This window comes from Scyliorhinus torazame, chromosome 17 (genome assembly GCF_047496885.1).
Source record: "Scyliorhinus torazame isolate Kashiwa2021f chromosome 17, sScyTor2.1, whole genome shotgun sequence".
Classification (NCBI taxonomy): domain Eukaryota; kingdom Metazoa; phylum Chordata; class Chondrichthyes; order Carcharhiniformes; family Scyliorhinidae; genus Scyliorhinus; species Scyliorhinus torazame.
The window spans coordinates 136,812,099-136,830,669 of record NC_092723.1 but is presented as its reverse complement, the minus strand read 5'-3'; the positions used below and the strand labels follow the sequence as shown (position 1 = coordinate 136,830,669).

Genomic DNA, 18,571 nt, shown 5'->3' with positions numbered 1-18,571 from the left:
CCACAAACATTCACCTCTATGGCCAAAAAGGAAAACTTTTTCCAATGTACCTGGGTCTTGGAACACCAGGCTCAGGGAGACACAAGAGTCCAGAAGGTAATCCGGTTTGAAGCAAGAAAACGCTGCAGAACCTGGTGCACGACATTGTTCCAAATGGGCCATTTGAAGAAATGCTTTCGCAGATTGCTGATGCTTTTGTTGCTGATGTGGTGAATGCTGCATGTAACTGGTTCGTCACCACTGGTTAAACACGCTGGATGTCACGGATGTTCAACTGCACCAGTGCCAGTGGAATATGTGGATGCCAGGATCTAGTTCAGGTGAGACTGGACCATGTGGGAGGGCCTGCACAGCTGCAGCTCCTGGATGGAGAATGGCACTGATACGTGGAACGAGTAACACATTGATGGACAGATCATTTCTACGGCAAAGTTCTGGACATAACACATTCTCAGGCTTTTCCTCCGTTTCTGTTGAGGAGGGGTGATACCGTGTGTTTGATTTTCTTGTGAAAATGAGCTGATAGAGCTTTGTATTGGTACCAATATGGAATGGTGATGTTTCCTAGTTGTTTGATGGTTAGTGTGACATGTGGAATGTTATGTAGTTGATTTTCAAATCTTTGTTACTGTTGATTGTTTAATAAACAATATTTCCACTGAAGCACAGTGGCAGCAGTATGCACCATCTGCAAGAAACCCTGCAGGAACTTACCAAGGCTCCTTAGTCAGCACCTTCCAAACCCACAACTGTGACAATCTAAGACATGGGCAGCAGATGCATGGGAAACATCACCAGCTGGAAGCTCTCCTCGAAGCCACACCATCCTGACTTGGGAATATATCATTTCTTCACTGTCACTGGGTCAAAATCCTAGAACTTCCTCCTAAACAGCATTGTGGGTGTTCCTACATCACATGGACTGCAGTGATACAGAAAGGCAGCTCATCACCACCTTCGCAAGGGCAATTAGGGGTGGCCTAACCGGCTATGCCCACATCCCATCACTGAATAAAAAATGTTTGATTATCCCTTTGATACAGACAAGTGCCACAACAATATCTTCGGAGACTTTCGGGTGACCAGTAGATATATGGAGAGATTAGCAGGCACCCTTGTAGACTATTACCCTTTTAAATTTAATTGAACACTGCAGTCTTATGGTTAGATGTCTGCAAAGCTGACAGTATTTGTATTGTCGAAGGCCACCTAGCAAGGTGACATGTTAAAAAGAATTCTGTCTTGGATGATAGAAAAGTAATATATGCATAGGAGTGTTAGAATACCTTTGCTAGTTCTTGAATTTATTTAGTGCTCTTCAGCTCAAGGGTTTGATTGACTGATCTATCAGGATGTGTAAAATAGAAGTCACTGAAAGGAATATTGGGAACTAAGAAAACGTGGCAATATTGGGAAAAACAATAGATATTTCTGGAACTGAGACCTCAGAATGCAATGTGGCGCTCACCTGTTTCCAATATTGTTGTTGAGATGTGGATTCAATGGTGACCGCACAGCATTTTGCTGTGCGTGTTGCTGTCAATAATAGTTATCACATTTTTAATAAATCTGTGACAATCTACACATTATAATGTGAATCCTATTATTTTGTGGTGTAACATAAGTAACTACATTCACCCTCAATCAGGTGCTCTCACTGAAACCAGTGTAACATTGGGAATATCTTTGTGCTTTGGACCTCTTTCTACAGGAGCTGGCTGAAACTGACCACAGCCTGAAGAGAGGAGACTTTAATTGCCTCAATATGCAGTCAAAGCTGAGGGGGAAATTATTTAACCAACACTGAGTGCTAACTTGTTACTCAGGTATATGGTGACCAATTTAGCCCGATTGCTTGTACCATCTGTGTAATATGCCTCGATTCATTGAGAGACAAAGTTAATTCAGCAGAAGTCATGTTAAAGCATTGCCATATTCAGACCAATACTGATGTCACGTGATTGTAGTTAGTCCCACCAGGTGAAGGCTCTCTACCTTGAGTGAATACTCCAGACTTTGTTGCAAATGTTTCATTATGGAATTTTATTTCATTGTTTGCGATAGAACTCAACATTTTGGAAGCATTCGTGCATGAACATTCTGCCAACAACAGAGACGGACACATAAGTCATGCAAATCAATTCATCCAGTAATTATTGCAATACATTTTTGTTTAATTTTTGGCAAGCTTCAAAACACATTAATTTATTTGCTATCAACTGTACGAACACTCTGTGATCCTGTGAAAAAGGAGATGCATAGACGTCACAATGAAAGAAACCTTCAAGGACATTACACTCCATGAGATGTAACTGAACAGAAAACATTTACATCCATAATATGGAAGACACTTCTTAAAACTTTAGACTTAATTCATCCATGGTTAACCTTGTCTCATTCTCTTTTCATTGCCCATTAATTTTTACCCCAAAGCTGTCCTTAGCACCAAGTCCCATACCTTAAGATTATCATAGAATTTACAGTGCAGAAGGAGGCCATTCGACCCATTGAATCTGCACCAGCTCTTGAAAAGAGCACCCTACCCAAGGTCAACACCTCCACCCTATCCCCATATCCCAGTAACCCCACCCAACATTAAGGGCCATTTTGGACACTAAGGGCAATCTATCATGGCCAATCCACCTAACCTGCACATCTTTGGACTGTGGGAGGAAACCGGAGCACCCGGAGGAAACCCACGCACACACGGGGTGGATGTGCAGACTCCGCACAGACAGTGACCCAAGCCGGAATCGAACCTGGGACCCTGGAGCTGTGAAGCAATTGTGCTATCCACAATGCTACCATGCTGCCCACATGATTGCTTGAATTTTCTCAATATTTGCACCCAGAGCCACACATAACCTATCTGGAAATCAATTATGAAGCCTCAAAGGCTGTGGAATTTTGAACATTGAATCAACTATGCTAATATCCTTTTAAAAAAATTGTTCCTTATTCAACATCTGAATGTATCTCAGCCCATAAACTTGCTTCATCCACACGTTCAGGGTAGGACTGATGGGAGAACCAGGTTCAATTCAGATAAGTGAAGATTGCATTGTGGAATCTTGAACTCTTGTACCCTGGATAATTAGTCCAAAGCATTGGTTTACTAGTCCGTAACATTGGCCATTATACTATTGTATCCAAATATAGGCTATAAACCAAAGAATTTGATTAAATTAAAATAAATTACAAGATCTTACAGAAAACATCTTTAATATTGGAGTTCTTTCTGCTGGTTGGTCTCAGTGGTAGTTAATGAAAGGAAGAGGGACTTCATTACACAATTATGGTAGTATCCAAGGAGGTGTGGGGGGGGGGGAACACTTCAAATAACAATCAAGTATTTTAGGTGTAGGAGAACCAGACCTGCCATATCTTTTTATTAAAACAGTAAAAAATATACACAAGGCCAAACGCTACAAACACTAATTTTGTGTTGGAGAAACAGGGTACCCTCCCCTCAGTACGGGGACGGGGGTGGATACTAGACCGACCAGCACAATTTCATGGTTCAACAAATTGAGTGAAAATAGACAAATTATATGCAACACCTTTCACCTGTTACTGGCAGACCTCCCGATTAGCCATTGACTGATTGCCTTGTGTTTGATTCACATGTTTCCAGCCTTATTCTGATTTGCTGCTGTTTACTGGGTGGCAACCATCAAAGTGTGATGGCTGAAATGAGAGAAAAATAACCGTGATGCTAACAGGAAGTGCATACTCTTGGTAAAGTTTTAAATATATTTTTGCTTGATATAGCTGTAAATACAATATCAAAAATGTTTTTGAAATGTGAATTAATTCCCCCCCCACTTAAAGTGTCTTATGGGGTACAGTTGGCATTATTTGGGTGTTAGGCAGGCAGAAAGCACACGCTCATTACAAGTTGCAAGTGCGCCAGCTGCCATATTCGTGCAGGCATCCAAGGGCTCAGGCCCAAAACAGGCGTTAGCCTTTTACATATGCAAATAAGGGGTCTGAGGTCTGTTTGCCGCTCCCTGTGCAAGATTGAGCAGCTCTGAATGCAGTGGCTTGAAACCTCTTTGCCCACAGGGCCCCCTACCTGCCCCCCCCCCCTCCCAAGTGGGCATTCACTGCTTTCATGTAAGTTGGGCGTGCGCCAGATATTGTTGTCTACACCCACTTTGCACTGGCCTGAATTTCTAGGTATGTTGCTTACAAGATCCTTCCAGAACGACTCTTCTTATTCCAGCTCCAACATTCACCTGGGCTCTGGAGATAGGTACCACTGCCAGTGCAGATCTCTCAATGTTCCATTGAACGGTGGCTACTTTAGAAATTAAAGTTTTGCATTGATTTTAGTCATCACCAGGCCCTGATTCTTCACCCTGCCTTCCCCTATTCTGCCTGTCGGGATTTGGGATCAGCAACAGGTCAGAATTCACGTTCCAATGTCCATTTGTTTATTTCACATGTCTCTGCGATTCTGGCCACTATCCGATTATTATTTACAATCACCGAGACAGAGAATCAGGTATAAAATGTCGAGTGGCGCTGTATTAAAACCTCATGTTGAACTCGGGGTCTGGAGGAAGGAAGATCGATATTTGAAAACATTTGTGTTCTGTGTTTCGGATTAAAAGTACAACTGCAGCTTTGAAGAAATAAGCCTTCACCCGATTCCTTAAACCTGAATAACAAATTCAGGATTCACATAAGAAAATCCTGCAAATTCATTCTGATCCAGGTTCATGATGAAGAGTTTGTCAGTGGGTGTGAGCTCCACAGGCTGGCGCGTGAATTCACGGTCAAAGTTGCCGGTGTCTCTGTGATTTTTCTGTCAGGAGAATAAAAAAAGAATTTTCAGTAAATGCGCTTTTGCAACATGTGTTTGGCAACAGGATTTACTGCTGTCTCACCGTCAGATGACAGTGTAATTCTCCACCGTTTATCCGTCGCTGCAGGAACCTCCCCTCATAAAGGGAGCCAGGGAGACCAGGACTCAAATAAACATCGACCTATAGACCAGGTGCAAGGCCCACTCTGCAAAACGACACAAACCAAGGTGGGTAACATCAAATTGCGCTATGAGTGACCATCTCTGTTAAAAAGGTGGTCTTATTATCCTCCCGAGCTCTCACCATAATTGCATCAACACCTTGCACGTGAAGAGCAGAAATGGGCCAATCGGTCCCTGGAGCCCCCCTCCCCCCATAACCTTTCACCCCCTTGCCTAACAAGAATCTATCTACCTCTGCCTTGATAATATTCAATGACTTCACTTCCACTGTCTTCTGAGGTAGAGAGTTCCAAAATCACACAACCCTTTGATTAGAAAGAATTATCCTGATCTCTGCCCGAGAAGGATGACCCCAAATTTTAAAACAGTGCCCCCTAACCCTGGGCACATCCCAAAGAGGAAACACCCTTTTCATAAGACCATAAGACATAGGAGCGGAAGGCCATTCGGCCCATCCAGTCCACTCCACCATTCAATCATGGCTGATTTCAACTCCATTTACCCGCTCTCTCTCCATAGCCCTTAATTCCTCGAGAAATCAAGAATTTATCAACTTCTGTCTTAAAGACACTCAACGTCCCGGCCTCCACCACCCTCTGTGGCAATGAATTCCACAGACCCACCACTCTCTGGCTGAAGAAATTTCTCCTCATCTCTGTTCTAAAGTGACTCCCTTTTATTCTAAGGCTGTGCCCCCGGGTCCTAGTCTCCCCTGCTAATGGGAACAACTTCCCTACATCCACCCTATCTAAGCCATTCATTATCTTGTAAGTTTCTATTAGATCTCCCCTCAACCTCCTAAACTCCAATGAATATAATCCCAGGATCCTCAGACGTTCATCGTATGTTAGGCCTACCATTCCTGGGATCATCCGTGTGAATCTCCGCTGGACCCGCTCCAGTGCCAGTATGTCCTTCCTGAGGTGTGGGGCCCAAAATTGCTCACAGTATTCTAAATGGGGCCTAACTAATGCTTTATAAAGCTTCAGAAGTACATCCCTGCTTTTATATTCCAAGCCTCTTGAGATGAATGACAGCATTGAATTTGCTTTCTTAATTACGGACTCAACCTGCAAGTTTACCTTTAGAGAATCCTGGACTAGGACTCCCAAGTCCCTTTGCACTTCAGCATTATGAATTTTGTCACCGTTTAGAAAATAGTCCACGCCTCTATTCTTTTTTCCAAAGTGCAAGACCTCGCACTTGCCCACGTTGAATTTCATCAGCCATTTCTTGGACCACTCTCCTAAGCTGTCTAAATCTTTCTGCAGCCTCCCCACCTCCTCCATACTACCTGCCCCTCCACCTATCTTTGTATCATCGGCAAACTTAGCCAGAATGCCCTCAGTCCCGTCATCTAGATCGTTAATATATAAAGAGAACAGCTGTGGCCCCAACACTGAACCCTGCGGGACACCACTCGTCACCGGTTGCCATTCCGAAAAAGAACCTTTTATCCCAACTCTCTGCCTTCTGCCTGACAGCCAATCGTCAATCCACGTTAGTACCTTGCCTCGAATACCATGGGCCCTTATTTTACACAGCAGTCTCCCGTGAGGCACCTTATCAAAGGCCTTTTGGAAGTCAAGATAGATAACATCCATTGGCTCTCCTTGGTCTAACCTATTTGTTATCTCTTCAAAGAACTCTAACAGGTTTGTCAGGCACGACCTCCCCTTACTAAATCCATGCTGACTTGTCCTAATCCGACCCTGCACTTGCAAGAATTTAGAAATCTCATCCTTAACAATGGATTCTAGAATCTTGCCAACAACCGTTGTACATATTGGTACTAACGACATAGGCAGGAAGGGGCATGAGGTCCTGCAGCAGGAGTTCAGGGAGCTTGGCAGAAAGTTAAAAGACAGGACCTCGAGGGTTGTAATCTCGGGATTACTCCCTGTGCCACGTGCCAGTGAGGCTAGAAATAGGAAGATAGAGCAGCTAAACACATGGCTAAACAGCTGGTGTAGGAGGGAGGGTTTCCGTTATCTGGACCACTGGGAGCTCTTCCGGGGCAGGTGTGACCTATATAAGAAGGACGGGTTGCATCTAAACCGGAGAGGCATAAATATCCTGGCCGCGAGGTTTGCTAGTGTCACACGGGAGGGTTTAAACTAGTATGGCAGGGGGGTGGGCACGGGAGCAATAGGTCAGAAGGTGAGAGCATTGAGGGAGAACTAGGGAATAGGGACAGTGGGGCTCTGAGGCAGAGCAGACAGGGAGAAGTTGCTGAACACAGCGGGTCTGGTGGCCTGAAGTGCATATGTTTTAATGCAAGAAGTATTACGGGTAAGGCAGATGAACTTAGAGCTCGGATTAGTACTTGGAACTATGATGTTGTTGCCATTACAGAGACCTGGTTGAGGGAAGGGCAGGATTGGCAGCTAAACGTTCCAGGATTTAGATGTTTCAGGCGGGATAGAGGGGGATGTAAAAGGGGAGGCGGAGTTGCGCTACTGGTTCGGGAGAATATCACAGCTGTACTGCGGGAGGACACCTCAGAGGGCAGTGAGGCTATATGGGTAGAGATCAGGAATAAGAAGGGTGCAGTCACAATGTTGGGGGTTTACTACAGGCCTCCCAACAGCCAGCGGGAGATAGAGGAGCAGATAGGTAGACAGATTTTGGAAAAGAGTAAAAACAACAGGGTTGTGGTGATAGGAGACTTCAACTTCCCCAATATTGACTGGGACTCACTTAGTGCCAGGGGCTTAGACGGGGCGGAGTTTGTAAGGAGCATCCAGGAAGGCTTCTTAAAACAATATGTAGACAGTCCAACTAGGGAAGGGGCGGTACTGGACCTGGTATTGGGGAATGAGCCCGGCCAGGTGGTAGATGTTTCAGTAGGGGAGCATTTCGGTAACAGTGACCACAATTCAGTAAGTTTTAAAGTACTGGTGGACAAGTATAAGAGTGGTCCTAGGATGAATGTGCTAAATTGGGGGAAGGCTAATTATAACAATATTAGGCGGGAACTGAAGAACATAGATTGGGGGCGGATGTTTGAGGGCAAATCAACATCTGACATGTGGGAGGCTTTCAAGTGTCAGTTGAAAGGAATTCAGGATCGGCATGTTCCTGTGAGGAAGAAGGATAAATACGGCAATTTTCGGGAACCTTGGATAACAAGAGATATTGTAGGCCTCATCAAAAAGAAAAAGGAGGCATTTGTCAGGGCTAAAAGGCTAGGAACAGATGAAGCCTGCGTGGAATATAAGGAAAGTAGGAAGGAACTTAAGCAAGGAGTCAGGAGGGCTAGAAGGGGTCACAAAAAGTCATTGGCAAATAGGGTTAAGGAAAATACCAAGGCTTTTTACACGTACATAAAAAGCAATAGGGTAGCCAGGAAAAGGGTTGGCCCACTGAAGGATAGGCAAGGGAATCTATGCGTGGAGCCAGAGGAAATGGGCGAGGTACTAAATGAATACTTTGCATCAGTATTCACCAAAGAGAAGAAATTGGTAGATGTTGAGTCTGGAGAATGAATACTTTGCATCAGTATTCACCAAAGAGAAGAAATTGGTAGATGTTGAGTCTGGAGAAGGGTGTGTAGATAGCCTTAGTCACATTGAGATCCAAAAAGACGAGGTGTTGGGTGTCTTAAAAAATATTAAGGTAGATAAGTCCCCAGGGCCTGATGGGATCTACCCCAGAATACTGAAGGAGGCTGGAGAGGAAATTGCTGAGGCCTTGACAGAAATCTTTGGATCCTCACTGTCTTCAGGGGATGTCCCGGAGGACTGGAGAATAGCCAATGTTGTTCCTCTGTTTAAGAAGAGTAGCAAGGATAATCCCGGGAACTACAGGCCGGTGAGCCTTACTTCAGTGGTAGGGAAATTACTGGAGAGAGTTCTTCGAGACAGGATCTACTCCCATTTGGAAGCAAATGGACGTATTAGTGAGAGGCAGCACGGTTTTGTGAAGGCAAGGTCGTGTTTCACTAACTTGATAGAGTTTTTCGAGGAGGTCACTAAGATGATTGATGCAGGTAGGGCAGTGGATGTTGTCTATATGGACTTCAGTAAGGCCTTTGATAAGGTCCTCATGGTAGACTAGTACAAAAGGTGAAGTCACACGGGATCAGGGGTGAGCTGGCAAGGTGGATACAGAACTGGCTAGGTCATAGAAGGCAGAGAGTAGCAATGGAAGGATGCTTTTCTAATTGGAGGGCTGTGACCAGTGGTGTTCCACAGGGATCAGTGCTGGGACCTATGCTCTTTGTAGTATATATAAATGATTTGGAGGAAAATGTAACTGGTCTGATTAGTAAGTTTGCAGACGACACAAAGGTTGGTGGAATTGCGGATAGCGATGAGGACTGTCAGAGGATACAGCAGGATTTAGATTGTTTGGAGACTTGGGCGGAGAGATGGCAGATGGAGTTTAATCCGGACAAATGTGAGGTAATGCATTTTGGAAGGTCTAATGCAGGTAGGGAATATACAGTGAATGGTAGAACCCTCAAGAGTATTGAAAGTCAAAGAGATCTAGGAGTACAGGTCCACAGGTCATTGAAAGGGGCAACACAGGTGGAGAAGGTAGTCAAGAAGGCATACGGCATGCTTGCCTTCATTGGCCGGGGCATTGAGTATAAGAATTGGCAAGTCATGTTGCAGCTGTATAGAATCTTAGTTAGGCCACACTTGGAGTATAGTGTTCAATTCTGGTCGCCACACTACCAGAAGGATGTGGAGGCTTTAGAGAGGGTGCAGAAGAGATTTACCAGAATGTTGCCTGGTATGGAGGGCATTAGCTATGAGGAGCGGTTGAATAAACTCGGTTTGTTCTCACTGGAACGAAGGAGGTTGAGGGGAGACCTGATAGAGGTCTACAAAATTATGAGGGGCATAGACAGAGTGGATAGTCAGAGGCTTTTCCCCAGGGTAGAGGGGTCAATTACTAGGGGGCATAGGTTTAAGGTGAGAGGGGCAAGGTTTAGAGTAGATGTACGAGGCAAGTTTTTTTACACAGAGGGTAGTGTGTGCCTGGAACTCGCTACCGGAGGAGGTGGTGGAAGCAGGGACGATAGTGACATTTAAGGGGCATCTTGACAAATACATGAATAGGATGGGAATAGAGAGATACGGACCCAGGAAGTGTAGAAGATTGTAGTTAGTCGGGCAGCATGGTCGGCACGGGCTTGTAGGGCCGAAGGGCCTGTTCCTGTGCTGTACATTTCTTTGTTCTTTGTTCTAATCGAGGTTAGGCTAATTGGCCTATAATTTTCCATCTTTTTCCTTGTTCCCTTCTTGAACAGGGGGGTTACAACAGTGATTTTCAAATCCTCTGGGACTTTCCCTGACTCCAGTGACTTTTGAAAAATCATAACTAACGCCTCCACTATTTCTTCAGCTATCTCCTTTAGAACGCTAGGCTGTAGCCCATCTGGGCCCGGAGATTTATCAATTTTTAGACCTTTTAGTTTCTCTAGCACTTTCTCCTTTGTGATGGCTACCATATTCAACTCTGCCCCCGACTCTCCGGAATTGTTGGGATATTACTCATGTCTTCTACGGTGAAGACTGACGCAAAGTACTTATTTAGTTCCTCAGCTATTTCCTCGTCTCCCATCACAAAATTACCAGCGTCATTTTGGAGCGGCCCAATGTCAACTTTTGCCTCCCGTTTGTTTTTAATGTATTTAAAGAAACTTTTACTATCATTCCTAATGTTACTGGCTAGCCTACCTTCATATTTGATCCTCTCTTTCCTTATTTCTCTCTTTGTTATCCTCTGTTTGTTTTTGTAGCCTTCCCAATCTTCTGACTTCCCACTACTCTTTGCCACATTATAGGCTTTCTCTTTTGCTTTGATGCATTCCCTAACTTCCTTTGTCAGCCATGGCTGCCTAATCCCCCCTCTGATAACCTTCCTTTTCTTTGGGATGAACCTCTGTACTGTGTCCTCAATTACTCCCAGAAACTCCTGCCATTGTTGTTCTACTGTCTTTCCCACTCGGCTCTGCTCCCAGTCGATTTTCGTCAGTTCCTCCCTCATGCCCCTGTAGTTACCTTTATTTAACTGTAACACCTTTACATCTGATTCTACCTTCTTTCTTTCAAATTGGAGATTGAATTCGACCATATTATGATCACTGCCTCCTAAGTGCTCCCTTACTTTAAGATCTTTAATCAAGTCTGGCTCATTACATAACACTAAGTCCAGAATGGCCTGTTCCCTCGTGGGCTCCATCACAAGCTGTTCCAAAAAGCCCTCCTGTAAACATTCAATGAATTCCCTTTCCTTGGGTCCACTGGCAGCATTATTTACCCAGTCCACCTGCATATTGAAGTCCCCCATGATCACTGTGACCTTGCCTTTCTGACATGCACTTTCTATTTCGTGGTGCATTTTGTGCCCCCGGTCCTGACCACTGTTAGGAGGCCTGTACATAACTCCCATTATGGTTTTTTTGCCTTTGTGGTTCCTCAACTCTACCCACATAGACTCCACATCATCTGACCCTATGTCGTTTAGTGCTATTGATTTAATTTCATTCCTTATTAACAAGGCAACCCCGCCCCCTCTGCCCACCTCCCTGTCTTTTCGATAGGTTGTGAATCCCTGGATGTTTACATGCCAGTCCTGAACCCCCTACAACCACGTCTCTGTGATGCCTACCACATCATACCTGCCAGTCACAATCTGGGCCACAAGCTCATCTACCTTGTTCCGTACACTGCGCGCATTTAAATATAGCACCTTTAATTCTCTATTGACCGTCCCTTTTTGTTTTCTTAGTGTGGTGGACCTTGGTTTACTGAGCCTTTCCATACACTGTGTCATATTTTGTGGGATGGGGACAATCGTAACCACTCTTGAGTTTTGTCTGTTCGTGTTTTTTTGTATTCCTAAGCAGCTACGCTTCCCACTGATTACTTCACCTCTTGGTTCCCTGACTTTCCCTTCCCCCCCAATCTTTAGTTTAAAGTCCTCAGTTTAATGTTTCCCCATCCACCTCGTCAATAGCATTCAGAATCATATACACTTCAGTCAAGTCACCCCTCACTCTTCTGAACTTTAATGGAAACAAGTCCCTCTGCCTGCCCTCATTCCAGCTATCAATCTAGTAAACCTCCTCTGAACCGTCTAAAATGTATTTGCATCCTTCCTTAAATAAAGAGACCTAAACTGAACATAGTATTCAAGTTGTGGTGTCACCAATGCCATCGTCTAACATCCTTACTTTCATGTTCAATTCCTCTGGTGGTAAAGGATAACATCCCACTAGCCTTCTTGATCACACGCTGTACTTGCATACTATCTTTTCTGACTCATTCATGAGCATACCTAGATCCCTCTGCACCTCAGAATTCTGAAGTCATTCTTCATTTAAGTGGCTTAAATGATAATTTATCCAGATCGGCCATCGATATTCGGACAAACCCTCACAAAAATTCAGTCACAATTCGTGCAATACCTGTACTATTTAGAGGACAATATATCTGTCCTGTATTATGTCAAACGTCTTAACTGGTTGAAAATTACCGCATTTCTCATGAACTTGAATACAAACATAATTGATCCATATTCATGGCCAGTTCCGTCTTTGATTAACTTCTATTCCTGGGAGCAGTAGAGTTGAAAATTGGGCTTGCTAAACATTTCAGCACTGAGCCGCTTGGCAGTGGGCAGTACCTGAAAGTAACATTTCAGACTGCAATCAATTGAGTGTTTGTGTGAGTGCTAGTGGACCAACAAATTAACTGAGGAAATGAAATGAAATGAAAATCGCTTATTGTCACAAGTAGGCTTCAATGAAGTTACTGTGAAAAGCCCCTAGTCACCACATTCCGGCGCCTGTTCGGGGAGGCTGTTACGGGAATTGAACCGTGCTGCTGGCTTGCCTTGGTCTGCTTTTAGCCCTGTGCTAAACAGGCCCAAGGACTGGGGCAATGGGTCCCTCTGGAAACTAGCAAATACTGGGTAATGGGTTATCCGAGAGCCAACTAATGTGGTTATCCGGAAGCTGGCTCTGAGGTACTGTGATTGGTTGGGAGCTGATACCGAGTACTGTGACTTTCTGGGGACATTATTGGGTAATACGTCTGTCTGGGAGTGACACTGGGTAACGGGGCAGCCTGGTGGCAGACACTGGGTAACGGGACGGCCTGGTGGCAGACACTGGGTAACGGGACGGCCTGGTGGCAGACACTGGGTAACGGGAATGCCTGGTGGCAGACACTGGGTGACGGGAATGCCTGGTGGCAGACTCTGGGTAACGGGACGGCCTGGTGGCAGACACTGGGTAACGGGACTGCCTGGTGGCAGACACTGGGTGACGGGACGGCCTGGTGGCAGACACTGGGTAACGGGGCGACCTGGTGGCAGACACTGGGTAACGGGACGGCCTGGTGGCAGACTCTGGGTAACGGGGCGGCTGGCGGCAGACACTGGGTAACGGGACGGCCTGGTGGCAGACACTGGGTAATGGGACGGCCTGGTGGCAGACACTGGGTAACGGGACGGCCTGGTGGCAGACACTGGGTAACGGGACGGCCTGGTGGCAGACACTGGGTAACGGGACGGCCTGGTGGCAGACACTGGGTAATGGGACAGCCTGGTGGCAGACACTGGGTAATGGGACAGCCTGGTGGCAGACACTGGGTAACGGGACGGCCTGGTGGCAGACACTGGGTAACGGGACGGCCTGGTGGCAGACACTGGGTAATGGGACAGCCTGGTGGCAGACACTGGGTAACGGGACGTCCTGGTGGCAGACACTGGGTAACGGGACGGCCTGGTGGCAGACACTGGGTAACGGGACGGCCTGGTGGCAGACACTGGGTAACGGGACGGCCTGGTAGCAGACACTGGGTAACGGGGCGGCCTGGTGGCAGACACTGGGTATTGGGACGGCCTGGTGGCAGACACTGGGTAATGGGATGGCCTGGTGGCAGACACTGGGTAATGGGATGGCCTGGTGGCAGACACTGGGTAACGGGACGGCCTGGTGGCAGACACCGGGTAACGGGACGGCCTGGTGGCAGACACTGGATAACGGGGTGGCCTGATGGCAGACACTGGGTAACGGGACGGCCTGGTGGCAGACAATGGGTAACGGGACGGCCTGGTGGCAGACAATGGGTAACGGGACGGCCTGGTGGCAGACACTGGGTAACGGGGCGGCCTGGTGGCAGACACTGGGTAACGGGACGGCCTGGTGGCAGACACTGGGTAACGGGACGGCCTGGTGGCAGACACTGGGTAACGGGACGGCCTGGTGGCAGACACTGGGTAACGGGACGGCCTGGTGGCAGATACTGGGTAACGGGACGGCCTGGTGGCAGACACTGGGTAACGGGACGGCCTGGTGGCAGACACTGGGTAACGGGGCGGCCTGGTGGCAGACACTGGGTAACGGGACGGCCTGGTGGCAGACACTGGGTAACGGGACGGCCTGGTGGCAGACACTGGGTAACGGGAATGCCTGGTGGCAGACACTGGGTAACGGGACGGCCTGGTGGCAGACACTGGGTAACGGGACGGCCTGGTGGCAGACACTGGGTAACGGGGCAGCCTGGTGGCAGACACTGGGTAATGTGGCAGCCTGGTGGCAGACACTGGGTAACGGGACGGCCTGGTGGCAGACACTGGGTAACGGGACGGCCTGGTGGCAGACACTGGGTAACGGGACGGCCTGGTGGCAGACACTGGGTAACGGGACGGCCTGGTGGCAGACACTGGGTAACGGGGTGGCCTGGTGGCAGACACTGGGTAACGGGGCAGCCTGGTGGCAGACACTGGGTAACTGGACGGCCTGGTGGCAGACACTGGGTAACGGGACGGCCTGGTGGCAGATACTGGGTAACGGGACGGCCTGGTGGCAGACACCGGGTAACGGGACGGCCTGGTGGCAGACACTGGGTAACTGGACGGCCTGGTGGCAGACACTGGGTAACGGGACGGCCTGGTGGCAGACACTGGGTAACTGGACGGCCTGGTGGCAGACACTGGGTAACTGGACGGCCTGGTGGCAGACACCGGGTAACGGGACGGCCTGGTGGCAGACACTGGGTAACGGGGCAGCCTGGTGGCAGACACTGGGTAACGGGGCAGCCTGGTGGCAGACACTGGGTAACGGGATGGCCTGGTGGCAGACACTGGGTAACGGGGCAGCCTGGTGGCAGACACTGGGTAACGTGGCAGCCTGGTGGCAGACACTGGGTAACGGGACGGCCTGGTGGCAGACACTGGGTAACGGGACGGCCTGGTGGCAGACACTGGGTAACGGGACGGCCTGGTGGCAGACACTGGGTAACGGAACGGCCTGGTGGCAGACACTGGGTAACGGGACTGCCTGGTGGCAGACACTGGGTAATGGGACGGCCTGGTGGCAGACACTGGGTAATGGGACGGCCTGGTGGCAGACACTGGGTGACGGGACGGCCTGGTGGCAGACACCGGGTAACGGGACGGCCTGGTGGCAGACACTGGGTAACGGGGCGGCCTGGTGGCAGACACTGGATAACTGGACGGCCTGGTGGCAGACACTGGGTAACGGGATGGCCTGGTGGCAGACACTGGGTAACGGGACGGCCTGGTGGCAGACACTGGGTAACGGGGCAGCCTGGTTGCAGACACTGGGTAACGGGGCAGCCTGGTGGCAGACACTGGGTAACGGGACGGCCTGGTGGCAGACACTGGGTAACGGGACGGCCTGGTGGCAGACACTGGGTAACGGGACGGCCTGGTGGCAGACACTGGGTAACGGGACGGCCTGGTGGCAGACACTGAGTTACGGGACGGCCTGGTGGCAGACACTGGGTAACGGGACGTCCTGGTGGCAGACACTGGGTAAAGGGACGGCCTGGTGGTAGACACTGGGTAACGGGACTGCCTGGTGGTAGACACTGGGTAACGGGACGTCCTGGTGACAGACACTGGGTAACGGGACTGCCTGGTGGTAGACACTGGGTAAAGGGACGGCCTGGTGGTAGACACTGGATAACAGGACGCCTGGTGGCAGACACTGGGTAAAGGGACGGCCTGGTGGTAGACACTGGATAACAGGACGCCTGGTGGCAGACACATGGGTGACATTCTCCGGGCTCCCAGCCATGTGGTTCTCTGCGGCGGGAGTCAGCGCACCGTTCGCTGGCAGTAGGAGTCTTTGCTCCCGCCACTGTCAATGTGAATTCCCATTGAAGCTAACCCATGCCACTGGGAAACCCGCATGTGGGGTTGTGCTATCGGCAGAACGATTGAATCCCGACGCCAGTCAGTGGCCGGAAATACCAGCCTGGGTTATCGGACTGCCTTGCGGCAGGCCCTGGGTGGCGGGACGGCCTTGCGGCAGGCCCTGGGTGGCGGGACGGCCTTGCGGCAGGCCCTGGGTGGCGGGACGGCCTTGCGGCAGGCCCTGGGTGGCGGGACGGCCTTGCGGCAGGCCCTGGGTGGCGGGACGGCCTTGCGGCAGGCCCTGGGTGGCGGAACGGCCTTGCGGCAGGCCCTGGGTTGTGGGACGGCCTTGCGGCAGGCCCTGGGTGGCAGGCGGCCTTGCGACAGGCCCTGGGTGATGGGACTGTCTTGCGGAAGGCCCTTGGTGATGGGACTGTCTTGCAGCTGACCCTGGAAATTTACTTGGTTCTATTTCCAAGAATCGCACAGTATCACTGACTCATTAACCGTATGATCTCCCCGCACATCACACAAACATAGGAAATAGGAGCAGGAATAGGACATTTGACCAACCGTGCTGTACCATTCAACTAGGTAGTGGATGATCTTCTACCTCATTCTCACACTATTTCCTTTTCCTTTATATCTTTAACCTAATCAACCTTATATCTGGAATCAATTCACCGTGACCAATATTTGGTTTATCAGACAGGATCAGGAAATGTATATTCTCAGAAAAGAAATTTTCAATGCAAATGATTTCGTAAGGGAGACTAATTTAATTTCAGGTGATGCAAGATCAAATGCTTGTCCTATTCCTGCCCCCCAAAAACTTTAAATTATTCACTTACCTGTGCTGTTGTATTTCCTGCCCTAAATGTAGTCCTTGGTGCGACCCATTCTGTGGCTCAGCTTGAAGAGTTGGTGGAATTAGGGTCATACAACATGCACAGGACCTTGATTATGGAGGCACGGGCTGCCTGCAAACCAATGGGCCCTGATACACAGATACAGAATAGAGCCCCCTAATAAACACAGAGCAATGATGCTTCCAATAAGCAGATTAGAGAGCCCCTTCCCCCCAAAAGATAGGAATCCTCAAAAATGACTTGAGAGAACCACAAAGAACACAGAACTGACGCTTCTAACAAATAATCACCAAAGACTCCATTAAAAACAGACAGGAATCCCTAATACTGATGTACAAGAAAACCCTGATAAGCATAGAGTAGACACACCTCACAAATAACATCAGACACCCATTAAAAACATATTAGACATAGTGTGAAATGGCCAGCTGGAAAAGGAGGCGGAACTGGACAGCACAATATTATTCGTATCCACCTTCTTTTACGAGAACCCTGATGAATCATCCCACGCTCTTTCAGGGCTGCCATTTCATCCCTGACAAGTCATCAATTACAAAACGACCAGATATAGTCTCATAAAAACATACTGAACAGACCATAATAAAGGGACCACAGAAACCCCATACATACACAAGCTGGAGTGACATAAGAATGAAGATCTGCCACAGACTCAGGGCAAACACAGAAACACAGACGAGCCCCCAATCAATGCAAGTAAGCCACAATAATGTAGATTTTTAAAAAAACTTACAATAAACGTACACTAGAAATATTGCCAGTGAGGAAAAGATCAGAGCCTCCAAGAAAGAAAAATCAGTGCAATCAAAAAATGACCTAGCAGATAAACCCAACTAAATATCTCAATGGATAAAGGCCAGAGAATCCAAAAAAATAGACCAGGAACCACCCAATAATGACAAATGAATACCCCTAATATACAACTAACATGGGCGGCATGGTGGTGCAGTGGTTAGCACTGCTGCCTCACAGCACCGCGGACCTGGGTTCGATCCCGGCCCTGGGCCACTGTCCGTGTGGAATTTACACCTTCTCCCAGTGTCTGTGTGGGTCTCACCCCCACAAACCAAAGATGTGCAGGTTAGGTGGAATGGCCACGCTAAATTGCCCCTTAATTGGAAAAAAATAATTGGGTACCCCAAATTTAAAAAAATATATACATCTAACATATATCGACCAGAGACACCAAGATATACAGAGCAGAGACCCCCAAAAACACTGATTTGAAACCCAACATATAAAGGTGAGGGAGCCAGAGAAATATAGACCACACATCAACATAGACTGACTATACACCTCAACATATTTAGATTAGACACCTCAACAAATATATAGAATACAAGCCCCAAGATATATAGACCCAAAGATATACAGAGCAAAAACATCACAGATCAGAAATTCCATAACATGCAGACCAAATTTCTCAATAATTACAGATGACAAGCCCCAACATTTACAGACCAGAGACCCCGGGATATAGAATTGTGGAACCAAGGCGCCCAGATATAAAGGCCAGAGACACCAAGATATACATATGAGATCAGACGAGAGATCTCAACATACACAG

The 18,571-nt window shown here is 48.0% G+C and overlaps 1 protein-coding gene across 1 annotated transcript in view; it reads right to left on the bottom strand.

The window, feature by feature from the left end:
• Positions 1 to 2,028: 2,028 nt before the first annotated feature.
• Positions 2,029 to 18,571, bottom strand: part of LOC140394174 (protein kinase C beta type) — a 531,938-nt gene continuing 515,395 nt past the window's right edge. Inside the window, exon 17 of the mRNA XM_072481123.1 lies at positions 2,029 to 4,810. Within this exon, the coding sequence (XP_072337224.1) occupies positions 4,658 to 4,810 (153 nt within the window). The 3' untranslated portion in view covers positions 2,029 to 4,657. The remainder of the gene's footprint in view (positions 4,811 to 18,571) is intronic.